The sequence below is a fragment of the Pelodiscus sinensis genome, chromosome 17 (genome assembly GCF_049634645.1).
Source record: "Pelodiscus sinensis isolate JC-2024 chromosome 17, ASM4963464v1, whole genome shotgun sequence".
Lineage (NCBI taxonomy): Eukaryota > Metazoa > Chordata > Testudines > Trionychidae > Pelodiscus > Pelodiscus sinensis.
The window spans coordinates 30,492,094-30,514,995 of NC_134727.1; the positions used below are offsets into that span (position 1 = coordinate 30,492,094).

The 22,902-nt window shown below is 43.6% G+C and overlaps 1 protein-coding gene across 1 annotated transcript in view; it reads right to left on the reverse strand.

Moving 5' to 3' along the window:
* The window catches only part of TRPC7 (transient receptor potential cation channel subfamily C member 7), a 233,805-nt gene that overhangs the window by 2,887 nt on the left and 208,016 nt on the right, over window positions 1–22,902 (reverse strand). Inside the window, exons 7-10 of the mRNA XM_075900443.1 lie at window positions 20,516–20,711; window positions 11,725–11,946; window positions 8,801–8,881; window positions 196–271 (exon numbers count right to left, since the gene is read on the reverse strand). Of these exons, the coding sequence (XP_075756558.1) occupies window positions 196–271; window positions 8,801–8,881; window positions 11,725–11,946; window positions 20,516–20,711 (575 nt within the window). The remainder of the gene's footprint in view (window positions 1–195; window positions 272–8,800; window positions 8,882–11,724; window positions 11,947–20,515; window positions 20,712–22,902) is intronic.

Genomic DNA, 22,902 nt, shown 5'->3' on the forward strand with positions numbered 1-22,902 from the left:
CCGAGAGGGCCAAAATTGTAAAGGCACACAGATGGTCATCTACCCTCACCAGGGTATGCCTGTGACTGCTACCTCTACAGAGCTGCTGCAGACAGTCTTGCCCATATGATTTATGATTTGACACACCAGTTCAGAGCTGAATAACGATGCATGATTTCAGCAACTGTAACATCATTAATTGTAAAAGCCACTTGCCTTCATTGACTTCATCATTCTCTCGATCGACCTGAGCCTTCAGTACATATCGCTTAATAAGACGCTTCATTATTTTCTGCAATGTGAATAAAAGTGGTTACATGGAATGCTATTGGTTATCTGTCATTCTAGCACTACTATGAACAGTTTGAGCAAGAGATTGATGAAATCCTGGATCCATTGGCTCAATCAGAATTTCACTATGGACTTCCATATAGCCAGGATCTTACTTACACACTTTGTGTTGCAATAGTTGAATAACAAAGATGAATAAGGGTCCCACATGAAAGGCAGAGCGTGAATGATGAAAAGTTATTTACTTGTTTCCATAATAGAAGAACCAGAGGACACCAAAATGAAATTAATGAGTAGCAGGTTTAAAACTAATATAAGAAAGTTCTTCTTTACACAGCGCACAGTCAACCTGTGGAACTCCTTGCCAGAGGAGGCTGTGAAGGCTAGGACTATAACAGAGTTTTAAAAAGAGCTAGATAAATTCATGGAGGTTAGGTCCATAAAAGGCTCTTTGCTAGGAGGTAAGGAATGGTGTCCCTGGCCTCTGTTTGTCAGAGGCTGGAGAGGGATGGCAGGAGACAAATTGCTTGATCATTGTCTTCGGTCCACCCCCTCTGGGGCACCTGGCACTGGCCATTGTCGGCAGACAGGTTACTGGGCTAGATGGACCTTTGGTCTGACCCAGTATGGCCATTCTTATGTTCTTATGCAGATCAAAGGATACCGTGGGACACATGCAAATATGGTGGAAAGCCCATACATGAAAAATAACCAAAAATGTTTAAATATCAAACTAAGAAGCGGAATCAAGTTTAGGTTTTTGGGAGATGGGTTGCTGTTTAAAGTATTCATCAGAAAAAATCTGGAGGAAAAAAATAAATTACTTGTTAATGACATTATCAAAGTCACTTATTTCATTGAACTTAGTGCCTGATCCTACATTTTGTGAAGTCAAGGGAAAGACTTCCACTGACTCCTGTGGATGTTGTATTAGATGCTAGCAGAACAAAACTCAGTGAAAAATAGAGAAAAGAGTCAGAAGATCCAACAAAGTTGGAAAAAAGGTTTAAAATGAATAAGAATTACTTTAGAAAAATAGCAGGTATTTAACGTATGCAATGAAAAATAACACCAGGTAGAAGTATGAAATGGAAGATTATTGGATAGAAAGTGCAGACATAGAGAAGAATGGTAGCAGATAGCAAATCAGATATGATCTTGCAATGTGATGCTGTTGCAAAAGTGCTGAAACTATGTTTATACAGAGATGTATAACTAGAAGTCCTCCTAAGGCCGTGTATGTTCTACATTAGGCTACTACTTAACTCCTGTGTATTTTTTAGCTCTCTAGTAAAAAGAGAGAAAAAAATCCCACCACTGATAGTCTGGAGAAGATCTAAGGATGAGCAGGAAATATGACAAAAAGAGGAAACAGACTGATCTGTCCCAGTATGTCTTTACTGCAATGAAAACCCCCACAGTGCCAAGTGTAAGAGCCCAGGTCAACTGTGCAGTGTAGACAGGGTTGGGCTGAAACCCCACAAGAAGGGAGGGTCTCAGACCACAGGTTCTGGCCTGAGCCCACTTTTTTACATTATGGCTGCATCTAGACTGGCAAGTTTTTCTGCAAAAGCAGCTTTTTGTGGAAAAACTTGCCAGCTGTCTACACTGGCCGCTTGAATTTCCGCAAGAACACTGATGATCTCATGTAAGATTGTCAGTGTTCTTGTGGAAATACTATGCTGCTCCCATTCGGGCAAAAGCCCTCTTGCGCAAATGCTTTTGCACAAGAGGGCCAGTGTAGAAAACGCGGTATTGTTTTGCGCAAAAAAGCCCCGATGACGAAAATGGCGATCGGGGCTTTCTTGCGCAAAACCGCGTCTAGATTGGCACGGATGCTTTTCCGCAAAAAGTGCTTTTGCGGAAAAGCATCCGTGCCAATCTAGATGCTCTTTTCCACAAATGCTTTTAACGGAAAAACTTTTCCATTAAAAGCATTTGCGGAAAATCATGCCAGTCTAGACGTAGCCTACAAATTTTAAGAAAGCCCAACGGTTGCAAACCTGAGTCAGCTGACCCAGGACAACTGTGGCTCTGCCATACATCTATTATTGCAGTGTAAACAGGCCCAAGGGATTACCTTTTAGGAGTTTAAAGTTAAGCATCTAAATACATTTTTAGATAACTATATAGCTCCCCTGGGTGCCCAAACGCACAACTAATGAAAAATAATCTACACTTGAGTGTGTAGAACAGATATGGAAGTGGATGCATTCTTGCTTGGGGTTCTTTGCTTGCATGCAAAGAGGGTTAATGGAAGCTTAATGGTCCTATGCAGAGTTCCCCCTTGTATTCCCCCTCGTGTGGCATGATTGAGCCCATAATGTTTAGTTACTCGGCGGAAATGTCAACCCAACAATCAAAGCAGGTGGTGCTCGATCTGCAAGGAGGCTATGTCTCTTTGGGATTTGCCCTGATCCCGTTAGGATTTTTAGTTCCTTTTCCTATCTAACGAGGGACACTCTCCATCTGCTTTCTAGAACAGGTGCACTAACATCCTTTTTCGAGCATCCAGACCAGTGGTTCTCAACCTGCTTACCATTGTGGGCCAGAGATGTGTTCCAAACTGTGTTATGTGGGCTACATCCCATGCTCCTTATATGGCTCTGAGGATGTCACCTGGGCCTCAAGGGTATGTCTAGACTACAGGCTTCTGTCGACAGAAGTTTTGTCGACAGATACTGTCGACAAAACTTCTGTCGACAAAGAGCGTCTAGACTACATTGAGTTCTGTTGACAAAGCAAGCTGCTTTGTCGACATGGTAGTGTAGACGCAAAGGACAGTTTACATGCAATAACACCTTCTGTCGACAGAACTCTGTCGACAGAAGGCATTATGCCTCGTAAAATGAGGTTTACCAGCGTCAACAAAACTGCTGAGTTCTGTCGATGTTATGTCGACAGAACTCAGTGGTAGTGTGGACGCAGGTATAGTTTTGTCGACAAAAGTTCACTTTTGTCGAAAAAACCCTGTAGTCTAGACACACCCCAAGTGTCCCACAAGCTACAGGTTGAGAATAACTGATCCAGACACTAGAAAGGGAAAAGCCCATTAGCATCTACTTTCATCTTGAGTCACCACAGTCCCTACTCCTGGGACTCATTTCTTTTATTCGTCACAGGAGGCAACGCCTCATTTATTATTTATTGCATTTACTTTGAGCCTTAGTTTTATGATCTTATACACAGCTGATAAGACTTTAAGGAGAGTTACTGTGCCTAGACAACGATGTGGGCATTAGACATTGAGGGGCACAGCCTCTGCCCAATGTCGGACTTCAGCAGCTGGGCCAGTCATGAAGAGATACAGGGACTAGGAAGAGGACTGTCTCTTCAGGATACAGCCCCTCCCCCTTTCTGGTGCCATTCCCATAGGGTCAAGAAAGGAGGATCCAGACAATGGCAGAAATGCTATCCCAGCTATCCCTAACCCCCTTGGACTGTTTGTGTCCTGTCCACACCTACCCGTGCCTGCTGCCATGCAAGAAGCTCCTGCCACACTGAATTTTTTTGTCTGCACCTTCTGACCATACACGCACACACAACCCTCTCCTTTGATGCAATAGAACCACACTTGCTCAAGTATCTGGGGGGAGCCTCCATGCCCTTACAGGCAAGAACTGGATTTGCCTTCCAGATCTTGCTCCTGCTCCCACTGAAGGCAATGGCAGGGCCCTAACTCTAGGATAGGGCTAAGAAAGCTCTTAGACTCCTCTCTATTTACACTGCTATGAATAACAATGAGTTCAGTGGCACCTTAAAGACTAATAATTTTATTATGGCGTATGAGTTGCAGTTCACTTCATCAGGTGCATGAAGGGAAAGAAAAAGAAACAGATAGTAGGGGTACAGAGATGGGAGTGTTACACCAGAGCTAATTCAATCAGGGTGAATGTGGATAAGAAGGTGGAAAACTTTCTAAAGTGGAAAATTACTTAAGGCTCACTTATCACCATAAGTGATTTTTCACTTTAGCTATTCTCACCTTCTTATCCACAACCACCCTGATTCAATTAGCTCTGATGTATCTCTACCCCTACTATCTGTTTCCTTCCCTTTCCGTTCATGCATCTGATGAAGTGAATTGCAACTCATGAAAGCTTATGCCATAATAAAATTGTTAGTTTATAAAATGCCACCAGGCTCCTTGTTGTTCATGCTAAAACAGACTAACATGGCTACCTCTGAATACTATGAATGGTTGTCTTCTGGCTTTTATGTAATGATGTGAATGGCTACTCCCATTGGGACTGAAAGACAGACATTTTAAGGTGGTCTTTTTGAGCAGTTTTGTCATTTTGGGATAAAAATGGAGGGGAATCACAGCAACTTAATGCTCAGATGGCCTCATTTCTCTTGGCATCTCACAATTCTTAAAAGCATATGGCTCCTCATACCCTGACTGGCAGATAAGTTCTATCATCCCCATTTTATGACTGTGTAACTGAGACAAAGAGAGACTAGGCAATTTGCCTAAGTTCCCAGAAGTAAGCTTCAAGGGGTAGCTGAGTTAGTCTGTACAGGATAAAGTTAAACAACAAATGATCTGGTAGCACTTTATAGACTAACAAAACATGTAGATGATATCATGAGCTTTTGTGAGCTGTGCCCATGAAAGCTCATGATATCATCTACATGTTTTGTTAGTCTATAAAGTGCTAGCAGACCATTTCTTGTTTTTTAATTTTTTCCCAGAAGTAGTGTGCAACAGAGCAGGTCTCACATGGCCCTGGCTAGCACCCTAATCACAGGACCATCCTACTCATACAACCGAGGTTCAGCCCTGTAGGTCCATTGAACAAGAATAAATTGTGTTGCTTTAAATGTCACTGACAATCTCCCCAAAGGTTATGAAACACAACTCCACCCCCAAACCAACCCCAAACCAAAAACATCCCACCCTTTTGTCATGATCATTAAGTAGCTAGATGAGAACTGTAGCAATATAAAGGCAGGAGAATGGCAAAAAAAAAAGGTTCCAATTATTTGTCTATGTGCTGTCTAGGGATGGAATGTGGAATGTTTAGGACTTTGTTGTTCTAGAGAAGAGATCTTTCTCTAGCCAGGTGGGTCAGTGAAGGAAAAATATAGGAGACACAGCGCACATACTGTATGCTGAAGATGGCCAAGGTTGTTGAATCCAGATGGAAGACGTGTTGCCACCTGAGAAAACATAAATTGAGGAACATTCTGGGGAAAGTGGGGAAATACAAGATCCCAGCAGAAACCCTTTTCAAAATAGGAAACAAAAATAGGGAAGTTGCAGGAAAACAAGGACTCAACATATAATGAATGCCATTATCTTCTTGACATTTACTATCAGAGCATTTACCTGTGCCAACCACAATAGTTGCAGCACTGCCTATATTTACAATAAGATGTACTACCCATGCCATGTAGTTAAAGGTGCTAAATGTCAAGATCTTCATAGTGCCAACTATACCAGAGAATATAACATGGCAGGCTTTGGCCAGGATACTGAACAGCAGAAAGGCAAATGTGATAATTCTTTATCAAGAATCTGAGGCATGGATTTTACTCTGCAGACTTTGGAGGCATTCCTTGCATTCTATTCAGCAATGCTACTGTATTTTTGCTTTGATACTGTATTGTGGCATTTTAGCCTGGCATCTCTACTGCTGTCTTCCACCCCTTCTGGGTTCTTTTCTACTCTAAGGCTTTATCTACACTGCGGCTTTTGCCACAGGAGCCTGTGCAAATGAAGTGCAGATTAGCATATCGCTGTGCTTCATTTGCATAATTTATTGAAGATGTTTTTGCGTTTCCTTCTTGTGCAAAACAGGGGTTTTGAGCAAAAAAAACCCTATCCACACGGCTTGTTTTTGTGCAAAACCAGCTTGAATAAATTATGCAAATGAAGAGCAGCGGTATGCTAATCCGTGCTTCATTTGCATAGGCACTTGCGGCAAAAGCCACAGTGTAGATGTAACCTAAGTGAAATGGCTTCTCAACAACATAGTTACAGACACAATAGAGAAATATTGGCCAAGATTTCCAGAAATGGCTGTTGATTTCAGTTTGCCTAATCTGAAGCAACATAAAGACACCTGATTTCTACAACACACTGAGCACCCACTGACAGAAAACTAGAGGTTAAAATCTATTTACTCCTGAAAATCTTGGATAGTTAAACTAATTTTCAACCCTCCAGACTTTGCTCACTCACATAGTTCCATGGATTTCAATGGCATGATACTCATGTAAGAAAAAATACCAGAATCAGACCTTAATTCATAAGTTATTGCCTTCTATGCAGGAATCAGTTTTCTTTATGCATTTATTGGCCATACCTTATTACGGAATAACGGTGCAGTGTAGCCATACTTATACTTTTTTATCCCACTAACTAATTCCTTTCCATAATCCTGTTAATAATTTACAAATATTTGAAGTATGTAGATGTTAACCATAAACCTGCTTAGTTGGAGATTTTGCTACTACACATACAACCAATTGTTTCCATAGAAAATATGACTACCAAAATAATAAATTCTCAGGACTGGAAGTTGGTGAATAATTGATGTTTTGGTGCCCAAACTAAAAAAATCTTTTACAAAAAGTGACATCAGTTTTCTCAGCAAAAAAAAAGCTTAAAAATAAATTATTTCAGGATGCACGAGACATTTCATTTGACCCAAAATGAAAGGTTTAGTTTAATTTTTGAGTATATTGGGGTTTTTTTAGTGAAATCTAGGTACATTTCAAAACTAATTGTAATTTTGAAATGTAAAGTCAAAATGTTTCATTTCATGGATGTCAAATGGAAATACTTCAACCTTTTGAAAGCTTTCTCCCCTTCCCCAAATTTCTATTGGCATTATTCACTCTAAATTCAGTAACAGTTTTGGTGGTTCTCCCCAAAGCATTTTTTAGCAAATAAACTATTTGTAAAGAAGTATTTCACCCAGTTCTACTCACGACTTTACAACAATGGTAATTTCACGGTGTTGGGAAAGTAAGCTATGTTATCACTGCTCTCAGAATTATTTTTTGTAACATACCACATTGCAGATCCAGCTCAATAGTACAAAGTGTTGCCAAAGAAAGCACATGAGGATGTCAAAGTAAAGTCTAGAGAGACCACACTGTGTCATGACAAAATGAAACACTGTCAATGAGTCTACGATGAAGCCCAGGTGAATGCTTCTTGTATTAAGTTCACGATAATCACATTAATGTTAAATGCATTTCTATAGATTTTACACTGCCATCCTGCCTTAAGCAATTATGAAAGGAGAAGGTTTGGTCTCTGTACCATTGTGACATAAGGGGGATCGTATTCACTCTTGTAGTCACCGTATTCACTGTTTTTGTGTGCACTCTGTTTGCTATGTTGTGTTGTATATGACTCTACTGTCTTGCACTGTTCTGTGGTAACTCTGTGTGTGTGTGTGTGTGTGTGTGTGTGTGTGTGTGTGTGTGTGTGTGTGTGTGTGTGTGTGTGCGCGCGCGCACACGCATGCCTCAGTTTCCCTGGGCACTGCAACACTATCTGGATGAGGAGTGGAAGGCTGGAAATAAGTTCAGTCTCTCTCATGTCCTGAGGACCAGATGACAGCAGATAACACCTTGCCCAGGAATCTGAACAAAGGAGGGAGTGGGGATGCCTAGAAGGCTGGGACCAGTTCCTGGGTGAATGAGTTAGTTTTTTCGGCTGGCTTATGGAGAAGAGAGTCTAGCTGGCTTGGGGGGCCAGGTAGGGACCCTGAGCTCTGGCTCTGGGCCCCCTAACCACAAGATGGATTGTACTAACTGCTCCTGGTTCCTGTAACAACAAGTCTGTGTGACTCTGTGTCCCTGTGAACCAATAAACCTTATGTTCTACTTGTTGGCTGAGGGTCACATCTGGCTGCGGATTAGGGATGTAATAGTGTAGTCGATTAACCAATTAATCGATAAGCAAAAGCTTATTGGTTAATGCCATAGACTACACACATTTCCTTTCCTCCCCAGTACATTTTTTGGCAGGCAGACAGCCCGGCTCAGTTCTGGCTCACACCAGATCCAGGACCTATCCCCGCTGCAGGTGTCTTAAATTAATACACCTAATTTAAAGTGTTTTAAGAGCTGGGTGGGCAGGCAGCCCAGCTCAGTTCCAGGTCACTCCATGTCTCGTGAGGGGAGCTGGATTTTAAACTGGCTCCCCTCGTGGACCAGTTCTCACCGGGAACCCTGTGCTGCTGCCTCTGATACAGGGGTGGGGCCGGAGCGGGGCCAGAGTGCACTGGCTGCGGGCCCTGCCCCCGGGAATTATAGAATAGTTGACTAACCGATAAGAATTCATGAGGTTACTCGACTATTCAATTAACCGATATTTAACATCCCTACTGCGGAGGAGGGTGCAGGGCCCAGTGACTCCCCCACACTCCGTGACACCCATAATGTACTGTGTCCTTTGATTTGATTGCTTGACACACGCCACTGTAAACTGACAAATCTGATCATTGCAAAATAAACCTGGTTCGCTTACAGATCTTTCCCCTAACTCTTGATGTTCTACTGTGATTACCTGATATCTTGTGGGCTTGTTATAAGCCTTCTTCACAGTAAAGTTTTCTGAATTTCGAGCACTAGATTGAAAACGAACTTTCTGAAATTATAAAACACAATGAAACGTTAAATCTGGATCCGCTTCTTCCCCCAAACAAACCTCTCCATCTTAGATTAAAAGAGGTATGCCGACATTAGAAAACATTGCCTTCTGTGAGCAGGTTGGAGATTCTACAGACTAACACCAACACTTACATTCTCCAATTAATAAACATAATTCGTATTTAGCTTTCACACAGCAGTTTTCATCAGCAGATCTCAAAGTGCTTGACAAAGGAGTCAGATAGGTCACCCCCATTTTACAGACAAGAAAATGGAGACTCAGAAAAGCACGGCAGTGACTTGCTGAAGGCCATTCAGCAGGCCAGGGGAAAGACAGAAATTGAAGCCAAGACTCCTGATGTCTAGTTTAGTGCTATATCTTCTAGACTATATTGCCTCTGCTATCTCATAGGAGGATGCAGAGGGAGAGAATTCTCTCACTTCTTTGCCAAAATGAACAGAAGAGAGAAACTCAATCTCATTTTGTCTACACTAGCGGTTTTCAGCCTGTGACCTGCAAACCACTTGTGGCCCAATCAGCACAGAACTGCAGTCCATGTGACACTTTCAGGTCCCTACAGGTAGCATTAGATGCAGCCCACATGACACATTGTGAGCCGCATGTAAATAGATTAAGAGTCACTGGTCTAAACAAAGGCTGTTTTGACTGTAGCTGTGTCACACCACTCTGAGGCAGGCAGGTGTAAAAGGGCGAGAGGCAGCGCTTTCTTAATTACTTTTAATTTTCTGGGTGATTGTAGCTGAATTTTGAAAATAGCTTTTTGAACAAAGAGAAGAGAAAATTAGTCATCAGACTCAGTGGATGGTATCAATCAACTCCAATCAGTCACAAAGACTGCAGATTACAATGGTAAACTCTGCAAAGTCCTCCTCTGCATTCCTCTCCTACATTTTTCCTTGTCGTCTTCTGTACTATTCTTGCTTCAGCTTTTCCCTTTATCACCACTGTGGCTCCGCTTTTGGCTGTGTTCCTCTGATGCATTGTCAGCTTCTTCTTACCTCTTCCTGTTCTCCTCCTTTCTGCATATTTCTTTGATCGCAATCTTTTTCTCCTCTCCTCCCAGCTCATTTCTATGTTTCTTGCCTCTTATTTGCTTCTGTTATTTTGCTGACTCATTGCATTTATTTGGCCCCCATCAGGGCTGATTCACTGCCTCTTTTCTGGTCTGCATCTGTACTCAACAGGGCCTCCCCTTCTCACTAGTTTTTGTCCTGTGAATGGCAGAAGCAGCTGACAGGTTTGAGTTAACAGGGCCTTCAAAACATGCAGGGATATTGAGAGGAAAATTGAAAAAGCATGAACTGATGTCTCTTGGAACATGCAGCCTGAATATTAACAAGCCCCAGATCACCTGGTGGTGTCGCCTAGGAGCAGCACTTCAACCTCTGTGATGTGCAAGAACTTTAAACAAAGACAAAAATCTCAACTCTTTTATTTTTAGGTCTCACTTCTCAGTGTTGTTTTTCAAACTCAGCTCGAGCCCAGGAAGTTAAAATGAGGGCCCATGCTGTTGAAATGAAGCTAGCTCATCACCTCTTTTAATTTTTGCTGAGTTGGATGGTCACGGTAAAGCAGCTGCAACTGAATTTTGGGTGGGAAGATCTGGGCATTTTATTCAAAACTCCAAACTGACAGAAGTGCTGCAAAGGAAGGGGACAGATTTGCCTATGGGGTTTTTTGTTTGCTAAGAACAGATCTGTCCCAATAACATTTCTGCAAATAAAAAATGTCCACTGAATTAAACTTTCCCTGTATATCTCCCCATATTCTTCAGGAGCTAGGCAAGCCACCTCGGTTGGAAAGTGCCAGATTTTTTGGAATGTTTCTCTGCATGTCTCATATTTTGTCATGCAGAAGCTCATTGGCACTAAGGGAGCGGTAACTCGGCTCTTGCCAATGTGCCTGTTCCGAAGCCACCGGAGCTGTGTGTTCCCAAAGCACAGCTCTCTTTCGAAAGAATGCACAGGTGGCAGATGAGGCAGGGTCTGTTACTGCGGATGATCGTCATTAGGCAGCTGAAAGTGGAGAGGTTGCTAATTACAGCTGCCAGTTGCTGGGAGAAGTTAATGTTCCCTGGTTGGAGCGCTGCTTCCACAGATAAAATCGGATGTCGTATTCAATGTTGATTTTTACATAATGACGATAAAGAAGCTAGGCAATATATAAAACATGGTGCCGAGAGGCAGCACGGTCCTGTGGATAGGCACGTGGAGTGGGACTTGCATTCTTCCATTCCCAGCCCTGCCACTGGCCTGCTTTGTGACTTCCTAGGGAAAGTCACTTCACCAGTTCCCCTTCCCAGTCTATTTATAGACCATAGGCTCTCCCCCTAGATTGCTGCAGTGTCTTACTCAATGAGGCCACTACCTTGGTGCTACTGTAATATAAATAAATAGTAATAAATTAGGGGAGCTGACAGCCATGCCGGGCCCCCTCAGCGAGGTGCGGGGAGGGGGCGGAGAGCTCCGGCTCTGCACTCCCGGAAGGAGCAGGGCTGGGACAGACAGCCTTTGGCACCATCCAGAGCATGACCCTCCCAAGCACCCAGCCCTTAGAGCCACCTGGAGTGTGCTACATGGTACTCTGGCAGCAATTTAAAGGGCCATAGGCTCTGGGCCCCTTAGAATCTCCTGGCCCTGGGGCAGTTGCCCCTCTTGTCTCCCCCACCACTGGGCCTGTAATAAATATATTAGCATACAATACTAAATACTTTTTTGCTCATCTGTGAACTAAGCAAAATTCCTTCCCTTGAGGCCCACAAAGGACCTGAGGGTCTATTTCCATTCAGGATGTTAAAAGAAAAGAAGCACATGACATACCCGGAACTTGGAATTCAGCATACCCATCTCAAGATCATTTTCACAGTTTTTGGCCTTAGATTTGCAGAGTTTTATGAGGCACATTTTTATTCTCATTATGAGATAATAAAATGATTTAGGGCTTGGCACTAGATTAAAAGGAGCAGGCAGAGTCCTTCCTTCATCAAAGTATGATAACCACAGCTTGGCACGAGCAAACTTCCACTCCACATCTGCATCCTCCTGCAGGGAGGAAAGGAAAGAAGAATGGCCTGGTTATTGTTTGGAAAGGAACGGAGAAGTGTCACTGAGACAGATGCATAAAGGTGACTTAGCTGAGAAGAATATGAACCTTGTCCCTGCAGGCCAAGCAACAGAAGTGTCTCTGATATAAAAGTCTTGCAGATATCTGGCCCCCTCGTCCATTTAACTTTTCAAATTGAAATCTGGATATTTACTTATATGCACCACCTTTTCCAAGTACTTTCAGCTGGGCCTCAAACAATGTGCAAGTCCATGGTCTGCCCGTAGGACCGCGCTCTTTACTGACATATGCTTGGGGTGTATTACCGTTCATTTCAAAGTGGGGAGGGAGGCGGTCTGGGAAAGGAATGTAGTGATTGGAGTCCAGCAAGCAGTGGTGATACAGCAAAAAAATAGATCCTGTGTCCAGATTCAGTGATGGGGAATGAATGATGGGGAGGGAGCTGAAAAATCGCCCCTGGACTGCTGCTGGGCAACATACTTGGGAGAAGGAAGAGGAGGTCCAGGGTCCTTTTAGTGTAGTGGCAGAGCTGAAAGACGCTGACTTACCCTGTACGTCCAGCTGTATCTGTTGCAGTAGGAAAGGACGGGCAGGGGGTAGGAATATAAAAAATCAGTCCTTTGTCAGCTCTGGAGGAAGAAAACAGGGGTGCCCAGTGCCCACACGGGCCTGTCCCTATAGGTCTGTTGGAGGCCCAAAAGGGATGAAGGTTAAATAATTATCCTTTCCAACCTCCTTCCTACTCTGTGCCTGCTAAGCCAGGTGCAGTTTCCAAACGTCACGTGTTCCTAGGCTTCTCTAGAGAAGCCTTGGCGTGAGCAAGATGGGAACAGAGCAGCTGGCCAGAGACCAGTGGAGAGAATGTCAGTCTTTCGGCCTGCTGAATTGAATGTCACATTCCGTTTCACTTGGATCATGGATGAGTGACTAGAGGTGCCATTTAGGAATGGGCACACCTGTCACCTTCCTTCTCCACTTGTCAAACAACCTGGGTTTGAACTTGAACTCCAGTGTTCATGAGTTTACATGCCCCACTATGAAGGGACTGCAAAAAACATAGGAGAATGGGACAGAGAGAGAGAGAAAGAAACCTGGTGGGGAAAAAAGTGGGTGAAGAGCAGAGCCAAGTGAGACTCTGATAATCAGCACAGATGACCAACAAAGTGCAACAGCTTTTAAGGTTGTTACTTCTTCCCCATTGTCTCATTGGGTATGTCCTACCATTCCTGTTGCCAGAGGCATGTAAATTTGACATACCGACATAGTCAATAAAGCAGGGATTTAAATATCCCCTGCTTCATTAGAATAAAAATGGCCGCCACGTTGTGAAGGCTCAGCTGTTTGTCAGCACGAATCGGCAGTCAAGACAGGGATCGGTCGGCAAGGAAAGCCTTTGCCGACCGATCCCCGTCTTGACTGCCAGTTTGTGCTGACAAACAGCTGAGCCAGCACAACGCAGCGGCCATTTTTATTCTAATGAAGCAGGGGATATTTAAATCCCCACTTCATTGACTATGTTGGTATGTCTAATTTACATGCCTCTAGCAACAGAGGCATATAGTCTAGACATACCCATTGCCACACACACTGACACAGGGACAAGCAGGAGTGGCAGGACTTCTTGGACCCATTGCATCAGATGGCTAGATCTGCTTTAGAGTGCTCTCTAGCACATCACTCAATCTGAGATTTTAATAGCACCCCCAAATTCTCTGGGCAGAGGCTGTACCAAGTAACCTGAAAAGGCAACAGGGCTGTGCAAAGTAACCAGCTGCTCTTTGCTATTTTCAAGAATGGCTACGATAAATGTGACGATGCTATAGTAGAAAGGAGCCCAAATCAGGGTTTGCCCACCTGCAGCCCGCCATCCCTCTGGAGAAGCGGGTTGCAATTGCCATATGGCAAGGCAATAAGGGTGGGTTGCTCCAGCTCCCTGCCCCCCCCCCAATGATGGAGGAGCAACCAAGGCAAATTTGAGTGAGTGGTGTTGCAACCTGTTGCACAGGCCCACAGCGTCTCTCAGGGCTGACACTGCCATGCCAGGCTGAAGCCCTGGAGGTAAGAGTGAGGTCAGGGATAACATTCTGATCGACAATGAGGCTGGAGCAAAGAAAGAGGAGGGATTGGGAGCAACCTCCTAGCCACACACAGCACAGAGCCACCCTATCCCTGTAGGGAGGGCAGAGCTACAGACTTAGGTCATCTCGGACCCATCCCCCTTCTTTAACATTTTCACCTCTGTGGTCTTTTTTTCTGAAAGATAGGAAGGGTTTCAGTTTTAGATTTTGCCCCCAGGCCTTCAGAATCTCTATGTGGCCCTGCCCCACACTGCCATGTCCACATGCATTAGGGAATCCACAAGGCTGCAGAGACCAAGCTAGTCTCTGAATGGGAAATACCCCACTCCCTTTATTTGTTGATGGCACTGTTTCTTTGGACAGCAAAGAAATCTTCATTAATCGGAAGACATACAAAAATGGCTTGGGCATAATTGACAGAATTATCTAAGGGTATATTTTCAACGCAAAGTATGAGGAAACAGGTATGTAATTTCCATTCAAAATAAACAGCTTATCAAGTTAATCACAACAATATTTAATGATTCTCCAAGGTAACTGTTATCATCGGAGTCACAAAAATTCCAAACAGCAGCTTAGGCCACATATCTCTTCTGATAATTGAAAACTATAGGAAAATACCAGCTGTTTTCCTTGTTTGTCCTATTTGTAGTCATCATCATTATATCTTGGTTCTCTATCCATCAGCATGTGTCACCTAAACAAGTCCATGTTTCAGTAACGATGATTCACCAATATTAGATTGTCAAGGTGAGTCAAGACACCAAGATCATTTCTGAAGATAAATGTAAGGTTAGTGCAGTCTTTATTGATCCAAATGGCATTTACGATTTTCCTCAATACGTGTACGGTCTGACCCTTCTTTCAAGGTAATTTACTGGGTGAAAAAAGATGATCTGCAGCTGCCTTTGTTATCATTGTGGTATATATAGAAGCCAGGAGCATCAAGGGGAAACCAGGTTCTGCCAATAATCTGTTCTCACATCTGTACTATGGTAAAATGTATAATACAACTCGCTCATCAGTGCACATCTCTGACAATACCACTCTGTGGCTGGCAGCCTTTCAGAAATGGGCATATTACAAAATAGAGGCTTTGGGCCAAATTTGGCCCTCATTTATACCGATAGCCCCTTACTGACTGGAGTTGAACCTTTATAAAACAAGACTTAAACGTAATCACAATTGAAGTAATTTGTTAACATGCTTCTACTTTTGTGTTGGGCAGACAGATAAGATACTTCTCAAGAGGCTGGATTAGACATGAGAAGGCTGCCCCCACAAATTATGATATAGGTTGAACCTTTCCAGCCCTGCATTCTGTGATCCGGCAACATCCGTGGTCTGGCCTGATTTTAGTTAGCTGGATGTCCACTTATCATAGGTACGGCCAAGTTTCCCTCAGTTTCCATAATGTTTCTTTACAGCTATCAGTCCTAGAGTCCAGTATTCTGTGCTTTTAGTTAGCTCTAATTTACCCCTAAATGTCTTCTAAGAGCCCAGCAAGCAGTGGAAGTGTTGGTAATGCTGCTAGACAATATTGATCTCTTGCAATCACGCAAATTCTCTGGTTTGGCACCAGACAGGTCCCGAGGGTGCCAGACTAGAGAGGGTCAACCTGTACATAATCACATTTTGATAATTATCCCATCTAGAGGGATGTTCCAGTAACCAACAGGATCCTACTTCCTGTCCTCTCTCTCTCTTGCCATTGGTCTGTGAAGGACAAGGTTAAAATTAGATTTTATAGTGGGTTCAAGCAGGAGCAGGTTACGTGTCTCCTGGATGATGTAGTACACTGACTGTCACACTGTTCCAAGCATTCTGCCCACTATGTTGACATTATGAGACATCTTATTAGTGCACCTGGGAATGAAGGGCCTTTTGAACACCAACATAGGGTCTAGGGAGGTGGTGTGAGAAGCCATAGTTATAGGTAAGACCTCTGAGTGATCAAAGACATTTAACCAAAGTCTCGCAAAATTTTTGTCACAAGCATCTTCTGTCACAGGTAGAAAGGGACGGTACTTAAACTGGTTGATATTTGTACTAAGCTAAATTCAGAAATATGAAAACCAGATCTGGTCAAATACCACTTATCTAAAACGTTATTCAGTGAATGCTGCTGGTAGTCACTGAAGGCTAGACTGAGGCTTGGACTACATGTCCCAGGCAGGAAGTCAAGCACTGTCAGGAATTGGGTCTCTGAATCATAATTCTTCCTAGAGCTAGTGTTGGAGTGGTGCTGTTTATGCACCATCCTATGTGGTGGGGTTTTTTGTACAAAAAAAAAAAAAAAAAAGTGCCAGCACTCCAGGGGAAAAGTTGTTGAGCTCTGACTGGAGGTGCTGGTGCTGTGTCTAGAGGTGCCGGTATAGCCTACAAGGCAGTACCATCACAAAAAAAGCACTGATCCTATCATCAGAGCAGTGCCTAAAGGCACAGGCTAGCCCTGGATAATTTGTCTTTGTGGCATTTGATGAGCTTTATAGCACACCAACTATTATTTGCTGGATGAACTATTGGCTGAATATCTGCTATATTTCTGGTCATGGAGATCCCTGTGACACAATGGAGAAAATAAAAGGAAAAATATTTTACATCATCGCTATGATAAAACAAGGGGGAAAGTAAATATGTCTAGTGCAAATAAAGTTTGATGACCTCTGAATTCTACAAGCTATAGATATAATCTTGCACTGATATAATTTAAGCAGGACTCAGGTTTCATTATATAAACTGGGGGTCAAAAGGAAATTCCTTGGGGAACCAACTCCAGGACACATCTCCAAGATCAGAGCTGCCAGACCTTGACCCTGTGCCCATGACACCGTGCAGAGACTAGAGTCCCTCAGATGGACCTGATCCTGACTGGCCATTAAGACAAGTTCATCTGTCTTATGGGGAGTGGCGAGCACTCTATGGCCATGTCTACACTACAAGGTTTTTGCACAAAAATGGCTGTTTTTGCCCAAAAAATGGTGGAGCGTCCACTCCTCAAGCATATTTTTGCTCAAAAAAAAAAAAAAATACAGTAAATCGACAGGACAGAGGACTTTTTCTGATAGAGTTATTCCTATCCCCACAAGGAATACCTCTTTTTTGCACTACAGCTCTTGCACAAAAAGGCAAGTGTGGACACTCCGCAGGGGTTTCTTATGCAAAAGGAGCATATCAGAAAAAGCACAGGTGCTGTGAATGGCCATCAGAGCTTTCTTGCGCAAGAGCGTCCATGCAGTGTGGACGCTCTCTTGCACAAAAGCACATCGCTTTTGCAATGTGCTTTTGAGATGTCGACACACTTTTGAGCAATACGTTTTTGCAGATCTCTTCTGCAAAAAGCTTCTTGTGCAAAACCCCTGCAGTGTAGACAAAACCTATGACTGGTGTGTGCATCTGGTTTTGATTATTTGTAATAAATGGAGATTAAGTAGGATATTACTGGGGAAGGCTCGTTCACTGGTACATGACCACACAAACCCACAAAGTGTAAGGTTATGCCTGTACCCTAGGAATGGGTAAAGGTGGGTGCCCATAGAGAGTGTGTGTATTTTGTGCGGGTAACAATGTGTTCTGCCTGTCATTTGGGCAGTGCTGGTGCCCAGTGAGCTGCTGGCTATGCTGCTGGGCATGTTCTTCAGACACAGCCCTGGTTTCCTCATGCCTGTCTGGCACGTTTGCCAACAGTCTAACTGTGCTCTGCCTCTTTCCTGAGGCCATGCCCCTGTCCCACCCCTTCTCTGAGGCCCTGCCCCTACACACTCCCTCTCCCCAAAACTCACTCTCTCCCATCCTCATTCACTTTCACCAGAAGGAGGTAGGGTCTAGGAGGGAGTTTGGATATGGGAGGAGATGGGGACTTGGGAGGAAGGGTGGGGCTCTGGGCTGTGGCAGGGAATGGGGCATGGGAGGGAGTGAGGAGGCAATGATTACCTTGGGTGGCTCCCAAAAGTGACCGGCACATCCCTCTGGCAGCGGCTCTTAGGTGGGAAGGTGGACAGAGGGTCTCCACGTGTCACTGTCCACAGGCACCGCCTCCACAGCTCCTGTTAGCTGCAGTTCTCAGCCAATGAGAGCTGCAGAGTCGGTGCTCAGAACAGGGGCAGCGCAGAGAGACACCCCCCCCTCCACAAGGCCTCTTGGCTATGGTGTGTCTCCCAGTGCTGGGCCCCCTGCCCAGGGTCCCTCTCACTCTGTTCAGCTGCTCACCACCCCTGTCCAGCTCTGGATTGCTCCAGCTCCACTTTGCCTCAGTAGTGGAATGAGGAGTAACGGTAGTTCGAACTAGGAAGCCTAGTTTGAACTACCTAGTTCGTGACGCGTGTAGCCGTGCGGCACGGGGTTCGAACCAGCCGGGATTTAAAAATGGCGGCGCCCGGCTTATGCAAATGAAGCCCGGGAAATTCAAATCCTGGGCTTCATTTGCAATTGTGGTATGCCTACATTACCCCGCTAGTTCGAACTAGCGGGGTTGTGTAGACATGCCCTTATTCCTCTTAAAATCAGGAATAAGGACCTTTTGGAAAAGGCTTTATTTTCCGAAAGATCCCTGTCTAGACTGGTGCTTTTTACTGGCAAAGCCCCAAGCCGGAAAAAAGCGGAAGCCATGTTCATGCAAATGGAGCGGGGAAAATTTAAATCCCTGCTGCATTTGCAATTCCAACTTGTCTCATCTGCATCCCTTTTCCGGAAAAGGGGTGCAGTGTAGACATAGCCAGGGTGTGTCTACACTGCAGGACTTAACTAGAAATAAGCTACACAAATTGAGCTACGGCAATTGCGTATCTTATTTTGAAATAGTTTGTTTCGAAATAGGGAGTGTTTACACAGCACATATTTCAAAATAGAACACTCTTCCTCTGTACAATGAGAGGTATAGGTGTTGGAGTAAGAAGTCCTCCAGCTTGAGAGTGTATTGACACTATTTCAAAATAACTGCCTGCTGTGTAGATGTGGACTAAATTATTTTGAAATAGTGTTGCAGTGTAGACATTGCTTGAAGCTTAACCTTTAGGTGATAAGATTTTTTGGGCAGAGAGGGACTATGACCAGGCCTTCTGAAAGCAGGGAAATCTTCTTGGGTAGACAGCACTATGTGGCTGTGTCTAGACTACATGCCTCTGTCGGCAGAGGCATGTAGATTAGACACATAGGCAAAGGCAAATGAAGCCGCAATTTAAATGATCGCGGCTTCATTTACATTTACATGGCTGCCGCGCTGAGCCGACAAACAGCTGATCAGCTGTTTGTCGGCTCGCGCGCTAGTCTGGACACTCCCCTGCCGACATCAAAGCCCTTTGTCGGCAGCCCTGTTATTCCTCGTGGAATGAGGTTTACCGGGGCTGCCGACAAAGGGCTTTGATGTCGACAGGGGGAACGTCCAGACTAGCGCGTGAGCCAACAAACAGCTAATCAGCTGTTTGTCGGCTCAGCGCGGCAGCCATGTAAATGTAAATGAAGCCGCAATCATTTAAATCGCGGCTTCATTTGCCTTTGCCAAAAAAACAAATCTACATGCCTCTGCCAACAGAGGCATGTAGTTTAGACGTACCCTGTGAGTGCTTGCTGATGTTAGTACAGAATGCAGACGTAAAGTAGCAGAGTTTATTTGCAGTTCTGGCCTTTTCCAGAGCTGGGTTCGGAGGGTAAATCAGAACAGCTAATTAATACAAGTCCAACTATAGGAAGCTGACTTTCAAGAAACTGCGACAAGAAAGAGGTGACTCATCACTGACAAAAGACTGTCCAAATATTAATAATTTCCCCTGCTTTATTTACATTAGCAGAAAGTTGGCATTCTCCTAAGTATTTAGCAAACCCAGCTTGCTAATCTGAACAATACAGGGCACGGATGGGTGAATACATTTCTGCAACGATTCATTCAGATTCTTTCATGAGTTAGCCTCTTCTCCTAATGTCCCTTTTGTGTTCATTTCCTGTGACCATTTTTGCCCCACAGATTTGCTTGCACTGATGTTCATGGGAAATGAATTTCAAAGTGGCCATGCATGAGTTTTTGTGAATCTATTTAGCTAATCAAATCCTTTTTGTATGTGTGTGTGTGTTGTGAAAGAGAGAGAGAGAGAGGGAGAGAGAGAGAAACTAACTTAGCAAATATTCATAAAGAACCGTTCAGGGGGGGTTGTGTTTTTTTGTTTTGTTTTGTTTTAAAATCATGAACTACTTTCAAAGAATGAATAAATCTAAGGAAATTGTGATGTGCTCAGAGACAGTCAACAAGATAAATTCACTGTACAAATGATTGTTTGAGAATTATTTGGTTAGGTCTCATTCTGTATTCGGGTCTTCTCCAGTGCCATAGAATTTTAAGATTAAATGGCTTATGTTGCATTATGACATCTTCTAAAGTTGATCCTGTAATTTCCTTGTTTTTATAACATAAAAGAGAAAATTAAAAGTGTATATACATATATATATATATAATCTGTAATCAAATTGTGTATCTTACCTCAATTTCCTGATAGGAGTTGTTGATCATGGCTATTAACATATTGAGCAGCACCACCACCATGGTAACATTATAAACTCCATAGAGCACATATCCAATATTCTCAATGAACTTATGATCATACTTCAGCACCACTGATATCACTTCAGACAAGCCAAATATTGACCAGAATAAGGTTTTAAAACTTTCTTCTACCCTAAAACCAAAACAAACAATTATTTCACATAGGCATCTCCAGATTGGCAAGATTAGATGTTCATAAAAAAAAATGGCACTTTGCCAGGGTAAATAGGATGTCTCTGTGCAATCAGCACACGCCAGGATCAATCAATGTGAGGACTGCCAAGTCACATTTCCTGAGCTGATAACAATATGTGACATCCCAAGCAAACTATGAAACAATAACACCTCTATATCTGCTCCATCTGCTTTTTCTCAACCTCATCAACTATGGGTAGGTCAATGTTTCTCAACCTTTTTTTTAATAAAGTACCCCCTTTTTAAAAAAAATTATAAGTACCCCCCAGGACCTACAGTTTTCAGATACAAAACATTTTTTTCTACCATTGCAACACATTTGTTTACACAACTTCATCGTCGCAAGGCAGGCAATGAAATTTTTGGGTGCAAAAAGTACAAAAATAATACAGCGCTGTAAAACTTAAAGCAAAAATTCAGTTTTCTCCAAATTTCAGGGGTGTTGATGTACCCCCCAGACTTCTTCGAGTACCCCTAAGGGTACTCGTACCACTAGTTGAGAAACACTGGGCTAGGTTGTAACGTGAACTCCATACCTCTGCAGGAGTGTAAGAACCCCTACAAGGCCTAACTGGAATGTCAGGCCTAGTTGCAGGCTAAGGAGGGATCTCAACTAATCCGTGTATGTGGGCAGGTCGGGGTGAGGGTAGAAAATAGCTTGGGTGGGAAAGAGAATAGGTAGCCCCTTGGCTGTATTCCTTGGCTGGCTGGCTTTCCAGAGTTCCAAAGAGAGAATCTGTGGAGAGACATTGTGGGTAGAAGAGAATTAGGAGGCAAAGTGTCAAGAGAATTTTTCCAGGCTGTGGTTTCTGGGGCATGTTTGAAAGTGGAAGAGAAAGAGCCAGCAGAAAGGGAGAAGTTAAGAAACAGGAAGAAGACAGGAGATAAAACACTGTCTGGGAGTGAAAGAGATAGGAGGTGTGGGATCAGGGTAGCAGCTCAGGAAGAGGGTATCTGACTCAGGCAACGTCTAGAGATCTTCCAAAAAAACTTCTTCTGAAAGAGAGCAACCACACTGTAAAAGTGTATCAAAAAAGCGACCTGCTTTTTCAAAAGAGAGTGTCCAGACTGAATGGATGCTTTCTCACATGTAAGCTGTGATTGCTATGGACAGAATGGCCACCAGGACACCTGTGCTTTTTCCTCTTTCTTCTTCTTCCAAAAGAACTCCCTCTTCCCCATCCACACACACCTTTTTGCGAAAGAGCTTTTTCACAAAAAGGCTTCTTCCTTGTAGAATGAGGTTACCAATGCCGGAAAAACCTCTCTGTTCTTTTGATTTTCTTGCGGAAGAACGCAATTACAGTGTGGACGTTCCTCACGTTTTGTCGGAAAAAGAGACATTTTTCTGACAAAACTCTGTTGAGTAGATATACCCTCAGAAAAGGGTGAAGCAGTAAAATACAGAAGGGAACAATCATGGCTCCAAATGAAGAGGAGGAGAGTGAGACATCTTGGTATAGGGAACATACGTTGCCTTTGAAGAAATCAGCTTGACTCTTTATTCAAAGGCAAAATTACCAGGACTGACCAGTATCCATCTGATAATAATGCAAAGTATCCATTGACTTTGTGTGAATAAACTCCTTTATAAAAGGTTACAAGCAAGACTGATGAAATGTTGCTTATTGTTACAGCAGCTTAATCCTTCCCAAGTCACTTTATAAAGCGGATTATAGATGCACACAAGTTACCCTCCAGAAATAATAAGCTTTGGTATAAACTCCAGTGTCAATTACACCTGGCATAGCAGCAAAAGGAATTAATTACTATCATTAAAGCAGCAGTTTCAAACTACCTGTTGGAACCCCAAGGTGGGCTGTGTCCTCATTTTAATGGGGTAGCCAGAGCTGGCTTTACGCTTGCCGGGGCCCAGGGCCAAAACAAAAGTCCAAGTCCCACCACCTGCAGAGGATGTCAGCTCTGGGGAGGAGGTGGGGGGAAAGGGGAGGAGAACAACTAAGGCGCTGCCCCCCACTTGAGGCAGAAGCTCTCAGGCTATCTAGGACTATGTCTAGACTGCAGACTTCTTTCAGAAGAAGCTTTTCCGGAAGAGATCTTCAGGAAAAGCTTTTCAAAAGAGAGCATCCCACAGCAAAAGCATAACGAAAAAACGATGTGCTTTTTCA